Source organism: Gopherus evgoodei, chromosome 14, assembly GCF_007399415.2.
Source record: "Gopherus evgoodei ecotype Sinaloan lineage chromosome 14, rGopEvg1_v1.p, whole genome shotgun sequence".
NCBI lineage: Eukaryota > Metazoa > Chordata > Testudines > Testudinidae > Gopherus > Gopherus evgoodei.
In genome coordinates, this window is record NC_044335.1 from 2060249 (window position 1) to 2076359 (window position 16111).

General features: G+C 45.5%; 1 protein-coding gene across 1 annotated transcript; it reads right to left on the reverse strand.

The window, feature by feature from the left end:
- Window positions 1-4294: 4294 nt before the first annotated feature.
- BPIFB4 (BPI fold containing family B member 4) lies at window positions 4295-14660 on the reverse strand. The gene is made up of 16 exons (XM_030533529.1): window positions 14552-14660; window positions 13346-13678; window positions 13213-13291; window positions 12166-12270; window positions 11393-11536; window positions 10618-10678; window positions 9574-9634; window positions 8758-8849; window positions 8125-8319; window positions 7776-7829; window positions 7053-7223; window positions 6733-6800; window positions 6526-6568; window positions 5564-5627; window positions 4994-5070; window positions 4295-4568 (listed from the first exon to the last, which is right to left on the reverse strand). Exons 1-16 carry the CDS (start codon window positions 14658-14660, stop codon window positions 4545-4547), a joined length of 1680 nt encoding a protein of 559 aa, XP_030389389.1. The 3' UTR covers window positions 4295-4544.
- Between the last annotated feature and the right edge of the window lie 1451 nt (window positions 14661-16111).

The window sequence follows — 16111 nt, forward strand, 5'->3', positions numbered from 1 at the left end:
AAAATATTTTGGAATATTTTGCTCAGTGAGATATTTTGAGATTTCAGCTTTTTGTCCTGATTCGGGACAGAAAGACAATTCATAACATGGGAATTTCTTGCATAACAGAAATTCTGTTTTCCAACCTACTCCACCTGTAAAGTGCTTCGACATCTGTGGAAGAAAAGCTGTATATGGGATCCAGGTGTCACGCACATATTTGGGGAGGATGTGAAATGCTGTTCTCGCTTTTTTCATATATTCAGTTAAGTGGTATTTGGATAATCAGCTAATGAAGCATTGGGCAGAACAGCCTCTTCTCAGACAGAGCTATCAACCAATGGTGACCTTAGACTACAACTTTCCATAGTAGCCAGAGGGCTCCCCAGGCTTGTATTTACTCCTTAGCGTGCCCGGATGTTCTTGTTTTAAACCCTGCAGACTGAAGCTGCTCTGAAGATCATTAGGCTCAACTCCCCTCTGACCAACCGTCTATTGGTGTACGTCAGCAGCAAGGCCATTGCGTTAACAGAGCTACACCCAACAAAAATTGGCTTCAATGCATAGCTAACAAGTTTTCTACAGCTCCGTATGGGAAACTTGATGCAAAATATCTCATTAGGGATGCTGTGTATTTGATACTAGGCAGACACAGCAGTTTCCATCTCAATGAAATAGCAAATAGGGAGCCCAGATTATTAAATACAGAAACCGTGCAATGCCCCCAGCGGGCAGGTTCGCATAGCTGGCTGAGAAACAATTTGGTTTTTTCCATAGACATTTCTGATGAAAACAAAAAATAAATTCTGACAAAACATTGAGAGGTTTGGATCCTCTGTGATGGCCTGAAGGTTCTCCCCAAAAATACAGTGTAAAAATAAATTGGTTTTGACAACAAAGAAATGAACACCGCCTTTCTTTGACCAAAATATCAACCGGCACTACAAAGGGGAGCTCTAATCCCTGGTGATGAACCAGAAGGTACAGAACTTGGGCAAGTGTGCCATGGGTGCCAGGGCCCCAGAACGCTAATCGTGCCTGGGTACAGGTAACCAGTAACTACTCTAAATAAACAAGTCCAGACTGTGCCGATGAAAGTAGCCTGCACACCTGCTTGTAGAAACAAAACACCCGCAGCACCCAAAGAAGCTAAGCCTTTGAGTCTCAGATATCGAACATCTCTTCTTCTTTGCATTAATCCCATCACATAGCCTCCCGTTCAATGAATCCTGTTCCGCTACCGGGCTCTTTTCAATGCCACATCCTCTTTCAACGACGGGCTAACAGGTCTTCTTTTATGACATCCCACCAGTCTTCTTGGGTGGGCATCTCTGTCTTCTTCCTTCAGTCTAGATCTGCTGGTCTCACCCACAGGCAGGGCTGCTAGACCCATTTGTAGGGCGGGAGGCTGAGAGCCATTGAACCAAACTATAAATCCTACATGTGATGGAAACCACTTGAAGCCAAGGGGTGCGGCCGGACCCCCAGTACCCCTACTTCCAGCACCTGTGGTACATGACCAAAACAGCTGAGTCTGCACTCCCTTCTTTTTTCCTTTACTTTGAGCATCTCTAACATGCCCATTCCTCACGTGGTGTTTCTTGTTACCTACAAAGAATCCCAGCTGTATAAATAAAGCACAGTGCAGTTGTCAATACATAAGCTTCTTTGCACAAATAGACCCAACTACACAGCAGCTCTCGGGAATCAAATAGCTTTTAGCTCCACTCGCAATGCTGCTAGATGGCTACCAGGTGTCACTGTTGTTTTACACATGCATCGAATGGATGATGTGCCATTAGCAGAAATCAGCACTCAGGGAGGCCATGACAGCTCACTAGAGTCAGGCTGGAAATGACTGGCACACCTGGAACTGCTCAGATGCCCTAATGTTCCTGAGGGACCGAAGATTTTTGTTATTGCTTGTCCTTAGTAGCATTGTTTGTGTATTAATAACTTGGAACGCTGGCTGGGTCAGGTGCTGCATGGACAGGGGCTAAACCCTTCACCCCGCAGGCTCTCCAGCGCTTGGCGGCAGTGCAAACTGAGCATGCTGCCCGTGCTGCTTTGGGCTGTGGAGATCTGTCCACTAGAAACGGCACTGAGACTCCTTCCATATACAATAAACTGCCCAACACCAACTTCAGTTAGCAACGGATCCGGGACAAATCCTTTGACTTTGTCAAAGTCAGAGGCTTCTTATCCCATTCTCAGCCCCGCTGAGCCACCCAGGCTTTATTGGGATTTACACTGTATAAGCAAATGTAACACTTTCCTCTTAGGGTTTACAGCCATTAACAGCTGCACATTTAGCTTTGGCTTCCTTTGGCTGAGGCTTAGGAGGAAGTGCTCTAGACTCCAGCCACAGACACACACCAGCAGCTGGTTTTTGGTACTAGCATTTAGCAAGTAAAATGGCTGAATCCTGCAGGGGACTCTCTATTTTGCCTCTAGCAATATTGGATGCTACCTGCTTTTGTCACATAAAGATAATGGACTGAACACATCCCCCTCTTTGGTGGTCCTGTGCAGACGCAGTCATGCAAAGAGGTTGGCTGCTCTGGACTGGCACATTGCCTAGAGTGTAGCTACCAGACACCCTGCACTCTGCCATTCAGGGCCATTGTCTGCTCCTCCCAGAGAAACAGCTCCTGCTGCGCCCCATGGGCCAGGGCTTGTAACCTTCCTTGGAAATGTTTTCAGACAGACACAGTTCTAGCCTGGCCCCGTTATATCCTACCTAGCGCAGGTATAAGCTGGGTTAGCGGGACCCGGTCAAACTAGAGCCATGCAGGGAAAGGGAATTCCACTTGCTGGACGATTTTGATATTTCAAAATTTGGGTTTTGTTCCAATGTGGAGTGAAAGGGAATGGAGCCCTTGGCAGTTCTGGGCTTCCTGTCTCAGGGGCAGTTTTCCCAGCAGGCTGCCGTGTCTCAACACATCTTGGAAGCTGAGAGTCTCAGAGCCAGCACTCCCAGCTGCACCTCATACCATCAGAGAGTCAGAAAACCCTGGGCATGCTGCCCTACAGCACCCTGCCACGGAAGCACAGGAGCTTAGGAACCAGGGCTCCCAGGTGCTCGTCTCTGAGTCAGCAGGCCAGGTGGGATGACGGGGAGGCAGGAGGATGAGCTGGCAGGAAACGGAGCAGGGCGCCATTGAGATCCAGCCTGGCTCCAGTGCAGCTTCATCGACATGTGGATGAGGAGAAAGATGCAAGAACCTGCGGGGGGCGGGGAGGGGGCATCACCGAGGTCAGGAACTCCATTCAGGGATCCCTCTCCAATTTACTGGCAGACAGGGCCAATGGGTCCATCTCTGTGGAGATTCTTGGGCACATCTGCAGCCATCGCAAGATGATTTTAAAGTCATTTGAAATCTGCCAAGGTTTTCTTTGACCTCTTCCCTTCTGGCTTTCCCTGCTTTCTGGCCTCTTTTCTGCCCCGGGAACACAAAAAACACAACTTCCCAGAACCACCACCTTCACTATTAGTGCCAAATTAGTGATTTTAAAATATTAGGGGAATTAGCAAAAGATTAGTAGCTGGAATTAGGCAGCCTATCTGAAGGAAGATTTATTGCATAAATAATGCACACAGTAACAAGCATCAAATCACTGACTTGACACATCCTTCCAGAAACAAGTCAGCTGCAACCTTTCCTCTCTGTGCCAGCCACGTGCCTGAAACCTGGCAGAACTCTGGGTACCTCACAAAGTTTTGAAGAGTGGATTTTACATGAAGTGAACAATAATGATTTTGATGAGTTTCTGTTGTTCCGTGTTTGACTAGGAGGGGGCATTGATTGTGTGTTCTCTCTTGTTCCAAAGTAAGTTACCAAAGATGATCACACTAATACAGGCCTTTTGCAGGAGTAATTCCTCCTGCTGTAGATTTTGGATGAGTTAAAATGCCTTGGAGCCCGAAACTTTGAACAAGGCCCTTGAAAAGAGAAGGTGCAATGGACTGCAGCACTTGGCAGATAATTCCACCATTTTGCCTTGTTCTGGTTTTTTGATAGACATGCCCAGTGTTTGGCAAAGCACTGGATTTCTCAGAACATATTATTCTAAAGTGCTGTTATGTAGCATTTTGATCACTTTGCTAATTGCTCTCAGAGTATATGTAATCAAATCCTTTGCGGTACAGAGGTTATAAAAGAGAAGAACACTTTAACAGCTCCAGGGACGCAAAAAGCACTGCTCTGAATGCAGAGAAATCTGAATCTTTAATTAAAACGGTCACACAACAATTACAAAATATACAAGCATTTTCCAACCTTCCCTAAAACTATCAAGCCACAGTAAAGAATATTAATTATATTAATATAAAAGTTAATTATCATCTGAAGCAAACCAAGTACATGTTGATTCCACTAAGTCTAGGCTTTAATCAAAGTAGCAACTGGTGGTACTGGGTTTTTGGAAAGGCCCAAGGTCTTGTTTCAATATTCCAGGTATGAAGAGAAACATTGTTCAGGCCTCTGCAGTCAAGCCGGAGCCTGTCTGTTTTTCAGGTGGGAGAGGTATAATGCAAGGGACTCTTCCAATCTGGCTTCACTGACTCATGCTGATAACACAAGAAGATCCTAACAAAACAAGTAATCAAAAGTGTTTAGCTCAATTCCTTGTACAAACAAATAACATTTGTTGTTGGTTTTTGTCATACACGGATCTATTCCTTTGCCTGATATTCCTGTCAGTGAAATCCACTGTAGTGAATTTTCAGAGCATTGCAGCAAGACCTGACAACATGAATGCCATTAAGGGCAGTTATGTGGGTCCCTGCAAGAACCAGGAGTGCTACTCACATTGAGCAGAGAATCCAGCCAGTAAGACGAGAGGTTACCGTTGAAAAATTGCATTGTCACTGCTCCAAAGTTGGGCCATATTGAAACATTTTCTTTTCAAATAACAAATACAGTCTTTCTTGTAGCAAAGTAATCTGACAATCTAGGGGAAAGCAGGACGAATGAGCTGTTACAGGAAAACACTGCCTCGTCAAAACACTTACTTCAATGACATCAATATCAGCGTTACTGAAGTCGATGTTCATCAGTCTAGGGAGAGGAATGCCTCCTCCTAACACACCTGCGGATAAGAACAGAAATCAGACTTAGCTTTCCAGGCTGATGGAAATTGGAGTCAATGTTTAATTTCACTCTCTGTTCTCAGCTCACTCAGTTGCAATTAGCCTCACTATGTTTTTTTAAAATTCTCCAATCATTCAGATCACTGCAAGTAAAGTAGAGTTCTGTTGTGGGTCCCGTCCAAGACTTCGTTGCTTTTGCCAAATATACTATGCTACTTTTTCTAGCACACTATGAAATAGCAGTCATCCAAATAGATGCACAAAGTCAATTCTGCAATGCAGTATGTCTGGTTTGTTTTATTATTGTGTTTATTCCTTCACTGACAAAATTCAATCATCTGCCATGGGTCTCACCATCTTTAGTACAAATTAGCTCCAGTAGGTTCTACTGTGTGCAGCTAATGCAAATTGAAAACATATAAAGCATTATATTGGGTACAGGCTGAATCTGGTGCAAATGAGCACCTGAATGAAAAATAAAGCCGTCCTTACTGTTCACTGCTGGCAGGAAGGCAACATCAAAAATCTTGCCAACCAGCGACTCCCAAAGCGAGACCTGCATCAGGGACAGAAGTGATTTAATGGAGATGCTTATTCACTAAATGATGGCTTTCAGTTACATGGGGTCAATGCTTCTCTTCTGGATTTAACTACAACAGAGTCTGGCCCAATGTCTACTCCAGAGTCAATATACTGTATCTCAGCCCCTTATTTGTGCTGCAGAATCAGGGTGCAGCACCTTTTCATGGATTATGCAGTCATTTTTTGGTCCAAAATTAATGCCATTCCTTAGATCAATTGGCATTTAGCGCTAAGTGATTCTCTGCAATTAACCTTCTCCAGAAGTCAAATAAACTTTGTCTTCAGTTAAGTTAAGAAATGAAAATCCTGTGATTGCTTCTGAATTTTCCTTCTGTTCTCTCTATTACAGTGTGATGTGTCTTCCCCATCGCTGGGGAAGCTAGTGAGATGTTTTTAGCACAACTTATGGAGACCAAAACACCCCTCTTCTTTAAAGAGGGAAAGAGATGGAAAACTAGGTGGAGAACTTAACCCTACAAAGCAAACACTGTTAATACAGAACACTTTTCATTGTGGAATTAATGTAAGCATTAACGTAAGCACTTTTAGTAACCAAAAGTCTTCAGGAATAGCAGAGAGTCAATTAAATAAAGGTAATTACTGCCCCACTCACCACTGTCCCAATATATCCCAATGTTAATAACACATTTATCATACCCATGTCTTACAAACGGTAATTTACAGTATTTGCATGAAGATTGCCCATGGATTATCTCATGAAATATGTCCGTCTAGAGGCAATAGAATATATTGTATAAAAGTGACACAATTTTACATTCTAATTAACCCTTGTATTGTTAGAGCCAATATTGATTAGCACTTGGCTTCCTTCAGTGGATTGCACACAGCGCTGAAGCAACCTATGTTCTTACATCAAATTTGCCAATAGAGGAGGAAGCCAAGGAGAGATGAGTCCTGCAGAGAAAGGAAGAATCAAGTGACTTTATTTTTACCAGCAACTTCCAAATGTGCCCATGTCTAAGAAGGCTCTATGTGAATTAACACACAGGATCCTCTTTCCTCCCCCTCCCACCCTGACCACTGAACTAAGGCTAAAACATGATGAAAAGACGTCATACTTGTCAAGGCTGACACTGATCTTCAGTTTGTTATTTTCAACAGAAAAGTGGGCCAACAAAGCAGCATCCTGCAATTAGGAAACAAAAATCAGTTGGTCAGTCAGTCTTGGATGCTGGCTTTTTCCTGCCTTCACGCAGGATGGTTGAACGCAGCCGTGCATCTCAAGTGTGGAACAGAGATGTGCGTGCCCTCAATTGGTGCATCCCATTGCAGAGGAATGAGAGCACCAGATTTGACCAAACAACAGTCCATTGACAGAACTTGTGTGACTGCAGAGGAAGTTTCAGTATTTGTGCTCTGGCTAGTTTTCAATACGTACAATATTTAGAACACACAGGGACTGGTGGGCATCATTGGGCTGGGAAACCAACACTTCTGTGGTAGCAGTGAGTTGTATCCAGCCTTGATCTTTTTTCAAGGTCACCCTGGGAGTTTCAGGCACTGCAACTTTCAGCACCAGTGGCTGGGGCTCAGGGAACTTCTGGTAAACCTGTGGAAATTCAAGTACATAGGTGTGAAGTTACAGGAAGCAGGATTGTAACACCTGTGAATAAGGTGGCCAGATTCTTTATTGCTTTACTCCAGGTGCAACTCCATTGATTTAAATGGATTAAACCTGGAGTAATGCTGAGATGAACCAGGCATAGTGAATGCATCAACCATTGAAATCCATGGCTGAATTTAGAGCATTACCTGCGGATCCGGGCCTGTAACTATCGTGTTAAGACAGATGGGGCAGCTCCATTGCGCCACCAGAACAGTGTAGAGAGGCCACCTCATGAGTCCAGCTCCAGTCCACTGCGTTTTGCACTTTAGAGTCTGATTTGTAGTCCACTGAAGTCAATGGGATTCCTGCCATTAGCTCCAGTGGACTTTGGATCAGGCTCTTAACAAACAAGGAAAAGGAAGTGGATCTCTCTATCCTCTCCCCCACCTCCACAAGGAAAAGGATGTGGATCGCTCTATTCTCCCCTCCCCAGTACATTTATGTCCCTCATCACCAGAGTATTTGTTGTAAAATATAACACTAGAACTCACTAACCGCGGGAACCAGGGCTCCAAGGGTTGATGTTGTTAGTGGAGGAAGCTCAGGAAACTGACAAATAAAAAAGAAACAATTTAGTGAACCGTATCCATCATGTGACCAGTGTCTAGCCCTTTCTTTGCAGTATTAACAACACACTTGGCGTGTTAACCAGACAATCCTGCATTTTTCATTTCTCTGCCTGAATAAGTAGCATTCCTGGCGATTGATAATTTGCTGCTAAAACCATACAACTTGTGTGCAATTTTATATACCCACTACCAGCCCACATTAGCCGATCATCTCGTCTTAATTCAAAAGCTAAAAAGGGTCAGTGCACTCCCCACATAGCTGGAGTGCTACTCACCATTCCATCAGTGATGTCTATATCAAGCGCCCCTTGCTTCTGCAGGAGAGAGATTACAGAGCCAAGGAAGTTTACCGAGAGTCCAAGCTGGGAGGAGGCGGTGTCTGCCATCTGTGGCATTGGTGGCATGGGGACAGCTTCCGGTTTGCCCAGGGGGTAGTCAATGAGGCCTCCTGTTACCTGCCCAACTACAGTCTGCAAGCCCAGAAGAAAGAGTTATAAATGTTCAGAAATGTTGCATGTGATATTTTTGTTTGATGCTCACTTTGGGTTCATTTGGTTAGGAATTGACATGAAATAATTTTACATTTAACTAACTATGGATCAGAATCTATTAGGCAGCTGTTCTGACCTCTCTCCAGAATTTTATTAATTTAAAACAGGAGAATGTTAACAGCTGGTGTGATATAGGGTCTGATCCTGAGCCATTAAAGTCAATGGGAATTTTCTCCAATGGCTTCAATAGGAAGACGATCAGAGCACAGAGAGTATGAACAGCAGCTTCCAGTTAATTCACTGCTCAAGGGCCGGTGGGGTCCCCTAGGACCCTCCCCCATAAACTGCAGGAGGATTAGTCATTGCAACGACGAGAAACATCAGCCCTTAGGTACACATGACAAGAACAAGACTTACATTTAAATCAACTTCCAGAAACTGGCCAGTTACTAGCGGAAGGCTGGAAACAGTGTACTGAATGCTTCCCAGTACACCCAGGGGCACCAGAGCTGCATTGAAATAGAAAGAAAGCTAGTGAGCATCATCTGGGTTTGGATGCAACTCTACATCCTAGCTCCACTGTCTCCCACAAACATCCCGGAGCTCAGGTGTTCTGAGCAGCCAACTCAAACAGCCTGCTGAGAGTCCCAGAATAGCCCTTGGCACCAGGCTGTACTGTGTGGATGGAGCTGAGCTCCTGGCAACCAGTGTTTTCCATTGCGGGAGGAGGAGGAGGAGGACTCCAGCCAGAACAGCCTTGAACATACTCCCAGCACTGGGGAAGTCTGGAGCCAAGACCCAGAGAAACCCACATCTCAAAATTGAACAAAAACCGGGACCTTCTGGACAGGGGATATCCAGATCCAATTCCAGATATTATCTTAGGGTAAATCGTGCCCCCACTTTGGTGAGTGCAGAGGTTCTCTGGCTAGTGGAGAAAGGCTCAGGAAAGGGAGGGATTTGGGGGGGCAGAAGGGGTTGTATGCATAGGAGGCACTACCCCATGTGAGGTGGCATTCTGCTCTGCACCTGGCCCCTATATGTAGGGTGCAGGGTCAGAGCAAGGGAGCTCCTTGAAGATCTCATGTCGAGGGGCAGAGCAGGGTATGGATTCAATAAGCACCTTTTGCCCTGAGGATTCATTGTCTCCTCGGGTCTATGTATTGCATGAATAGTCCTGAGGGAACATGAGGAATGGACTTGGCACTTGGGGAAAGAGAAGCAGAGACTTACAGTTCACGAGGCCTAGTTCATCATTGACAAGGCCAAGGACAACATCGACCACTGGGCACAGCTGTAAGAGTCAACGCTTTGATGAGACATTCCCAGGAACCAGGCTCTTGCTCAAAGTCAGACTGGTGAACGCAACTAACAATGTAGCAATGTGTCATGGACAAATCAAAACCCTTTAGTGTAGTGCTGCGGCCAGACCCTTACCTGGTGTAAATCAGCATGAATCAGCTTGCCTGATTTGCATCAGCTGAGGATCTGGCCCCTGGAGCTTGCTACACTCCCTTCCCCGTACGAGGAAAGCCACCATTCATGTTAATTACAGATGGGCCAAAGCTGGAACCTCGAATCCCAAGCCCTGGAGTTCTCAGAGGAAGGGGACAGGGACTCTGTAGGCACCGGGCATGGTGGGCTTGATCCTGCTCCACTGAAGTCAATGGAAAAATTGTCACTGACTTGAATGGGGCAGGACTGAGGCTGTGGTGCGCATTTTCACAGGCTCACTCATTGCTCCCTCAATAAATTTGCCCCACTATGTATCAGGCTCACTCTGAGCTCAGAGTTTTCCAAAGAAGGGATGTTTTCAACAGAGCTGGTACATTCTCTGATACATCATTAGTGCTGGACTCAAACCAAAACTCTGGCCCCAAAGACCCTGAACTTTGAAGGAACAGTGGTTTTTGAATACAAGCTTAGATCAGAATTGAAACGTTGCTAATGGCTTCTGCCTTTATAATGGGCTGAACCAAAACCCTGGATCTCACCTTTAGGATGTATGAAATCTGAATACTATAGCCTGAACCCCTCTCTACTGGGGATTTATTCTCTTCTCCCTTCTTTGTGAATATTAGGGAGTCAGAAGGCGAATCAAGGAACAAATCAAGCTGTTTGGGAAAGGGCTACTCTTTACATTTCTTGAAGATCGTCTAACAGAGGCTAATTTTTTGAGAAAGATTAAAATATTTGCTTGTTTAAAACATTCGAAAGGCATTTTGTAGCATGGCTGTAGTTATGCGATGTGCTAACATACTCTCTTTCTGGACTCACCAATTCGGGAAGCAGTCTGTTAAGGACCCGTGCCAATAAATTATCCACAATTGGGAGCAGGCTGAGAAAAATAAAACAAGAGGATGAAAAATGTTGCTGAGGAATAAAAGTATCTTGTTGAACAACAGAACTGTGGATTAATAGTACCTGATGGGTACTGGTGTGGACCTCTGGAAGTAACTGCCCTGCCAATAAGACAACAGTATAAAGCAGTTAAGTGCTTTGTGGAAGTTTTGATTTTGAATGCTGTGATGAACCAAATTCTCATCCCATGGAAGCAAATGAGAGGTTTGCCACTGAGCTGTATGTTCTATGGTTGAACCTTTTAAAATATTCATGTCTTTAAAAGAAACTACCTTGTCCCAGGAGGAGACTGTGCAGTGTATGTGAAATGTTGTCTATCTCAGAACACACACAGTGGTAAAGGAATTCAAGAGCAGAATCGGTAATATTGATGTATTTCCTTATGGAATAACTGAAGCATCTCACACACCACTCTGCCGTAACTCTAGTAAGTGCCAACTTTTCCGTAGCAACCACTGTACTGTAAATGCATATTGAGTAACCCCCAAATAATATTGGTTTTGTTAATTGCATATGTATGTGACCAGCTAGATCCTTAACTTACCACAATGGCCACTATCACACATGCAAATTAGGCACAAAAACATAAACACATTGTAATACATGCAGCTGATATGGCCCTGAAGGTCATCAGTGCATGTTCATAATACCACCAGCACTATGGTCAGTTTAAAATCCCTTTTGCACCTACCCTCTAAGGAGTCTGATTTTAATACCATTGAGAAGAGTATCGCAGCTCTCAATCACCAGCCTGGGGTAGCCAGTGCCATCCATAGTCAATCTGACTTTCGACGTGATGTTCACTTCCACTGCAATGTCAAGCAAACCTAGGAGGCTGCACAAGACGACAAGAGCAAGGTCAAGACAAAGGATCTCCTCCAAGTGGAGACTGATGGACTCTTTCCCCAACCAGCGGCTGCCTCCTGTTACGCAGAACCCTCCATCCTTTCACCCTTGCACAGGGATGGACGCAGTTCCACTGCAGAGCACAGGCACTGAAACCTGTTAATGCTTGGATATGATGGGAAAGAAAGGGGCTTGCTACCTAAAATGGGGAGTGAGGGTAGCACCCTGGCCCCACTTCCTCACCAGTATAGCTGGCCAGGTAGAGGGGAGCACATTCCCACAGTCCTTAACATTGTGATGGAGCTGCCATGGCAGAGTGTGCTGCTCCCAGTGGCCCTGAGGCCAAACGCTGGCTGAGTCTGAGGGGTCTTCCTAGGCCTGCCTGCTGCATCAACACCCATCCCACATCCCTCTGCTTCTACTTCATTTCACAGGAGTTAGAGTCTGAGCCTCTTGTGTCACTTAGTGACTTGTGTTTGACTGCCCTCAAAGCTGAAGCTTCCATCCGGAATGATTCCCCCACCCCCAGGGCAGGAGCTAGAGAATGCCCAGTGCAGGTGATGATGTTACTAGCTGTCCGAAGTGAATGAGACACTTCTCAAAGAGTACCCTACTCACCTCTTACCATTGATTGCTACTTTAGTATACAAGTCCAGGCGGACTCCAATCCCTGGTAGGAGTCTCACAGATACTTTGGGGAGTGTTAGTTCCACAATTCTCAACCTGCAGGATGCAAAGAGTTATCGTGAGCAAGTGACTGACTGGGAGGGCCAGGTCTCAAGAAACTACTTAGATATGTAGCATACAAATGGTATCTTCTGATATCCTTCAAAGATCTTTTAAACTAATGCATAACTGTTTCAAAACGCTTTAAAGATACGTTGCTCTAGGGTTACATTAGCACTCTCTCTAAAACAAGGATCTCAAATGGTTAAATAAGGTTTTACATGATGCCCTCTGTGCATCGCAAAATCATGTAATCAAAATAATTTTAAAATGCCTCCACTAAAGTAATGTAAGTGCCAGTGGAGACAGAACCCTAAGGAACCAAATTCTCTCAAAACCTAGTTCCCAACGTACACGTCTCTCAAGTGGTCATGGGAACTTGCAAACAAGGTGATAAATAAATAAATGGAGTTGTACCTATCTCCTAGAACTGGAAGAGACTCCGAAGGGTCATGGTGTCCGGCCCCCTGCCTTCACTAGCAGGACCAAGTACTGCTTTTGCCCCAGATCCCTAGGTGGCCCCCTCAAGGATTGAACTCACAACCCTGGGTTTAGCAGGCCAATGCTCAAACCAATGAGCTAGCCCTCCCCAATAATTGGAGAGAAAAAATATACCCAGTAGTTCAATGTAGCTCTTGCATTTGTGCATCTCTATTTGCTTCCTGCTTTCAGCTGGTAGGGGTCACAGAAGTACTGAAATGCTCTTCAGTATACTATACTGGATATGTGATGTTACTGCTGTATCTTTTACCCTTCCAGAAGCAGGAAGCAGTGGAAATCTTGTGGGATTTCCAGCCTGATTTCTAAGCCCGAGAGGTTTCAACTCTGAACCTGCTAGAGTTTACCTACTGCTCCTGAGCCGTATGACATTATTGCCCTGTGACCATGCAGTGGGCTCATTGCCACATCTGTGCAGAGAGCTTTGCAGTATGTTCTTACCCTGTGAGCCCCTGGACGGTGCTGAGCAAACCTCCTTCCCCGAGGATACCAAGTAGACCTCCATCACCCAGCAGACCTCCTAGCAATCCTCCAGCTCCACCATTGGGGAGACTCCCTCCAGGAACATAACCACCATCCCCAGGTAGGCCTCCGCCATAAGCATTGCCACCACCGCCAAGGAGACCTCCGCCATCACCACCACCTCCACCAAGCAGGCCACCACCTCCACCAAGCAGGCCACCATCACCACCACCCCCTCCACCAAGCAAGCCACCAGTAATCCCACTAAGTAGCCCTTCTCCACCGCCACCTCCACCAAGTAAGCCCCCAAGCAGGCCACCACCGCCGCCACCACCAAGGAGACCTCCTAGCAGGCCTCCATCTGCATCTGGACCTCCACTGTCGAGTGGCATGTCCCTGATTGCACCTTGGAGGGCATTGCCTTGTATCAGCGAGCCTGTGACAGCTGGAAACAATGCACAGGGTAAGTATTCAACAAATGGAAATCTGGCTTCTTTTGTACCATCTGCCTACTTTATTTTAACAAGGGAGATGTCAGGCCACCTTTATCCACCTGAGCTCAAACCCTGGATGAAGCCAACTAATGAATTTTAGTTCTGACTTCTGAATATTCTCCGTAAGCATGGTTACAACCGTTGCTTTGACAACACATTAGAATTCCCCATCATCATGTCAGCAAAGGGAATTCTGGACCTATTTGACACTACGAGGATGGGCAGCAGCAGAAAGACCTCTCTGTAAAAGACGGAGTGGGTGAATTTGCCTACTGCCTGGATAAGCAGAATAAAATTTCTTGCACAATCACAATAAGCATGCAGCCAGTACGCGTCCTAACTGCATGGCCTCACTGTGCAGGTCAGTAACTGTAGCATCTGTGTGTGCCTACACGTGGCGGGGACCAGCCTCACAGCCAGTACAGGACCAGACTTAGCAGGTAGCTGTTGCTGTCACTGGATAACCCTCAGGGAGAGGCAAGTGACTGAGGCAGCTGGGCCACCACTTGACTCTCTCATGAGCAGCCCTTGACTTCACTGATGTCAGCATACCCATCCATGGCTGGGGTGGGTTAGCTGGGCACTGTCCTCCCCACAAGAGCACGTGTAACCAGGCTTTTTGACATATCTGCCTACTTCACTCGGGTCCAGTTTTCCCAGTATTCCCTGCCGTACAAGCCTGGTGGTTTCTCTCTTGCCAGGCATTTCCCCTGCTCTAACAGGCCTCACTGCGTTTTGTCTGCACAATAGTTTCAGCACCTCTGATGACAGCTATTTATTCCTGTTTCCATCTGTACCCCAAAGGCGACATTCCATTGACTTACCATTGCCTATCACACCTTTACCAACCCTGAGGACAGCGTCTGGCACAGGCTGGCTCAGGGCTGGTGCCAGCAGACCACAGAAGATGGCAATGCCCCAGCCTTTTAGCATCTTGGTGTCTCCGTCCTGGTGAGAACATTTCTGGTTAGCAATATGCCACGCCAGAAAAGGGGAAGAAACGACGCTGCACCATGAAGAGAACATAGAGTCCCAGGGAAATTCAGGACAGGAAAGTGGAGAAATAGATCATGCACATGAACTGGAAAAGAGAGAGTAAGGGAGTAAGGGGCCGAATTCTGCTCCCATTGGGCCTGATCCAAATCCCACTAAAGTCAATGGGAAGATTGCATTAACCATAATTATCTGCCATAATTATCTGCCAACACCGTACTTACACCAGGATTACAAAAGAAATTTAAAAATAAAGAGCAAAAGTTCTTCCCAGTAGAATTGTAGGGACCATGAGCACAATGACTAAAAGCACCTTGTACCAGCCTCATTCCTTTCTTTACCTGACTTTCTCCCAAGCTTTAAAGGTGGTGTTATTCTTGCTTTGCTTAGTTCTTGATCAGGCAGAGATTTGGTAGCTGTCCATAGCAGCCTTGTTCTCGCTGTGTTCTGCGTCTGAAAATATAGAAAAGGCAGGTCTTATATAGCAAAAATCTGCAGAGGCGAAGAGGAAAGCAGCCTAAATAGTAAAAGGTGGGATAATGGCTTGAGTGTAAAAAGGATGTTTGTGGTTTTGACGGATTCCAATATAAATAACTGTTGGTAAATCTGGAAAAGCTATTAAGCAACAGGTATCAAATACAGCCCAGGTTAATCAGCCAGTGCTGTTACTCAGCATTCCAAGGACTAATGCACATGTCTCCAAGCGCACACTGGTCATTTGCCAACACGACGGGTTTCAGGTGCCCACAAGGCCAATCCTGCAAACTCATGCTCATGTGACTAGCACATAAAAGGCGACAGACAGGGATGGACCAAACAGCCATTCCAAATTGAAACGGTGTGATCTTTGCAGCATGGGACTCACCTACCTCAGCTGAGATCTCACTGGAGACCAGAGCTTTCAGCTGTGACTGCGGAGAGCAAGGCACCTGTGTAGAACTGATGAGAATGAAATTGTTTTTAGTTATTCACTGTACCATTGTAACTTCTGTTCACCATTTCCTTGCACTTGCCATATTACTTACAATGTAACTTCTGTTCAACACTTGCCATTTTGCCTACATTGTGACTTCTGTGCACTATTGTAATTCAAAACCCATTTTAAAATGCTTACTCCATTTTGTGGAAGGCTTGTGCTGCAGTCTTCATTTTTGCAAGCCATGCTGTAATTTTATTAGTTTAGTTGAGATGTGTAAACGAGGTATGTATGGGTGATAGAAATAACCTCCAGCTCCTGCCTGTCCTGATGAGATAAAGCTCAAATACCAACGGCTGAAGACCTAGACAACAGCCCTAAACAGAGTAAGAAGCATCCACCCTAAAAAGAAAAGGACAACAGAACAACAGAGGGAAGATCAAAGCCAGGTTCAAGGCTGAAAGTCACACCTGCA

Excerpts from the sequence above, each read along its gene's own strand:
- BPIFB4 (XM_030533529.1), bottom strand. The coding sequence starts at position 14,660 with ATGCTAAAAGGCTGGGGCATTGCCATCTTCTGTGGTCTGCTGGCACCA. Across the intron at positions 13,292-13,345 it reads CGGAGGCCTACCTGGGGATG|GAGGTCTGCTGGGTGATGGA; the intron begins GTGGTTATGTTC and ends GAGGATTGCTAG. Across the intron at positions 5,628-6,525 it reads CCTCTATTGGCAAATTTGAT|GTCTCGCTTTGGGAGTCGCT; the intron begins GTAAGAACATAG and ends TCCCTGATGCAG.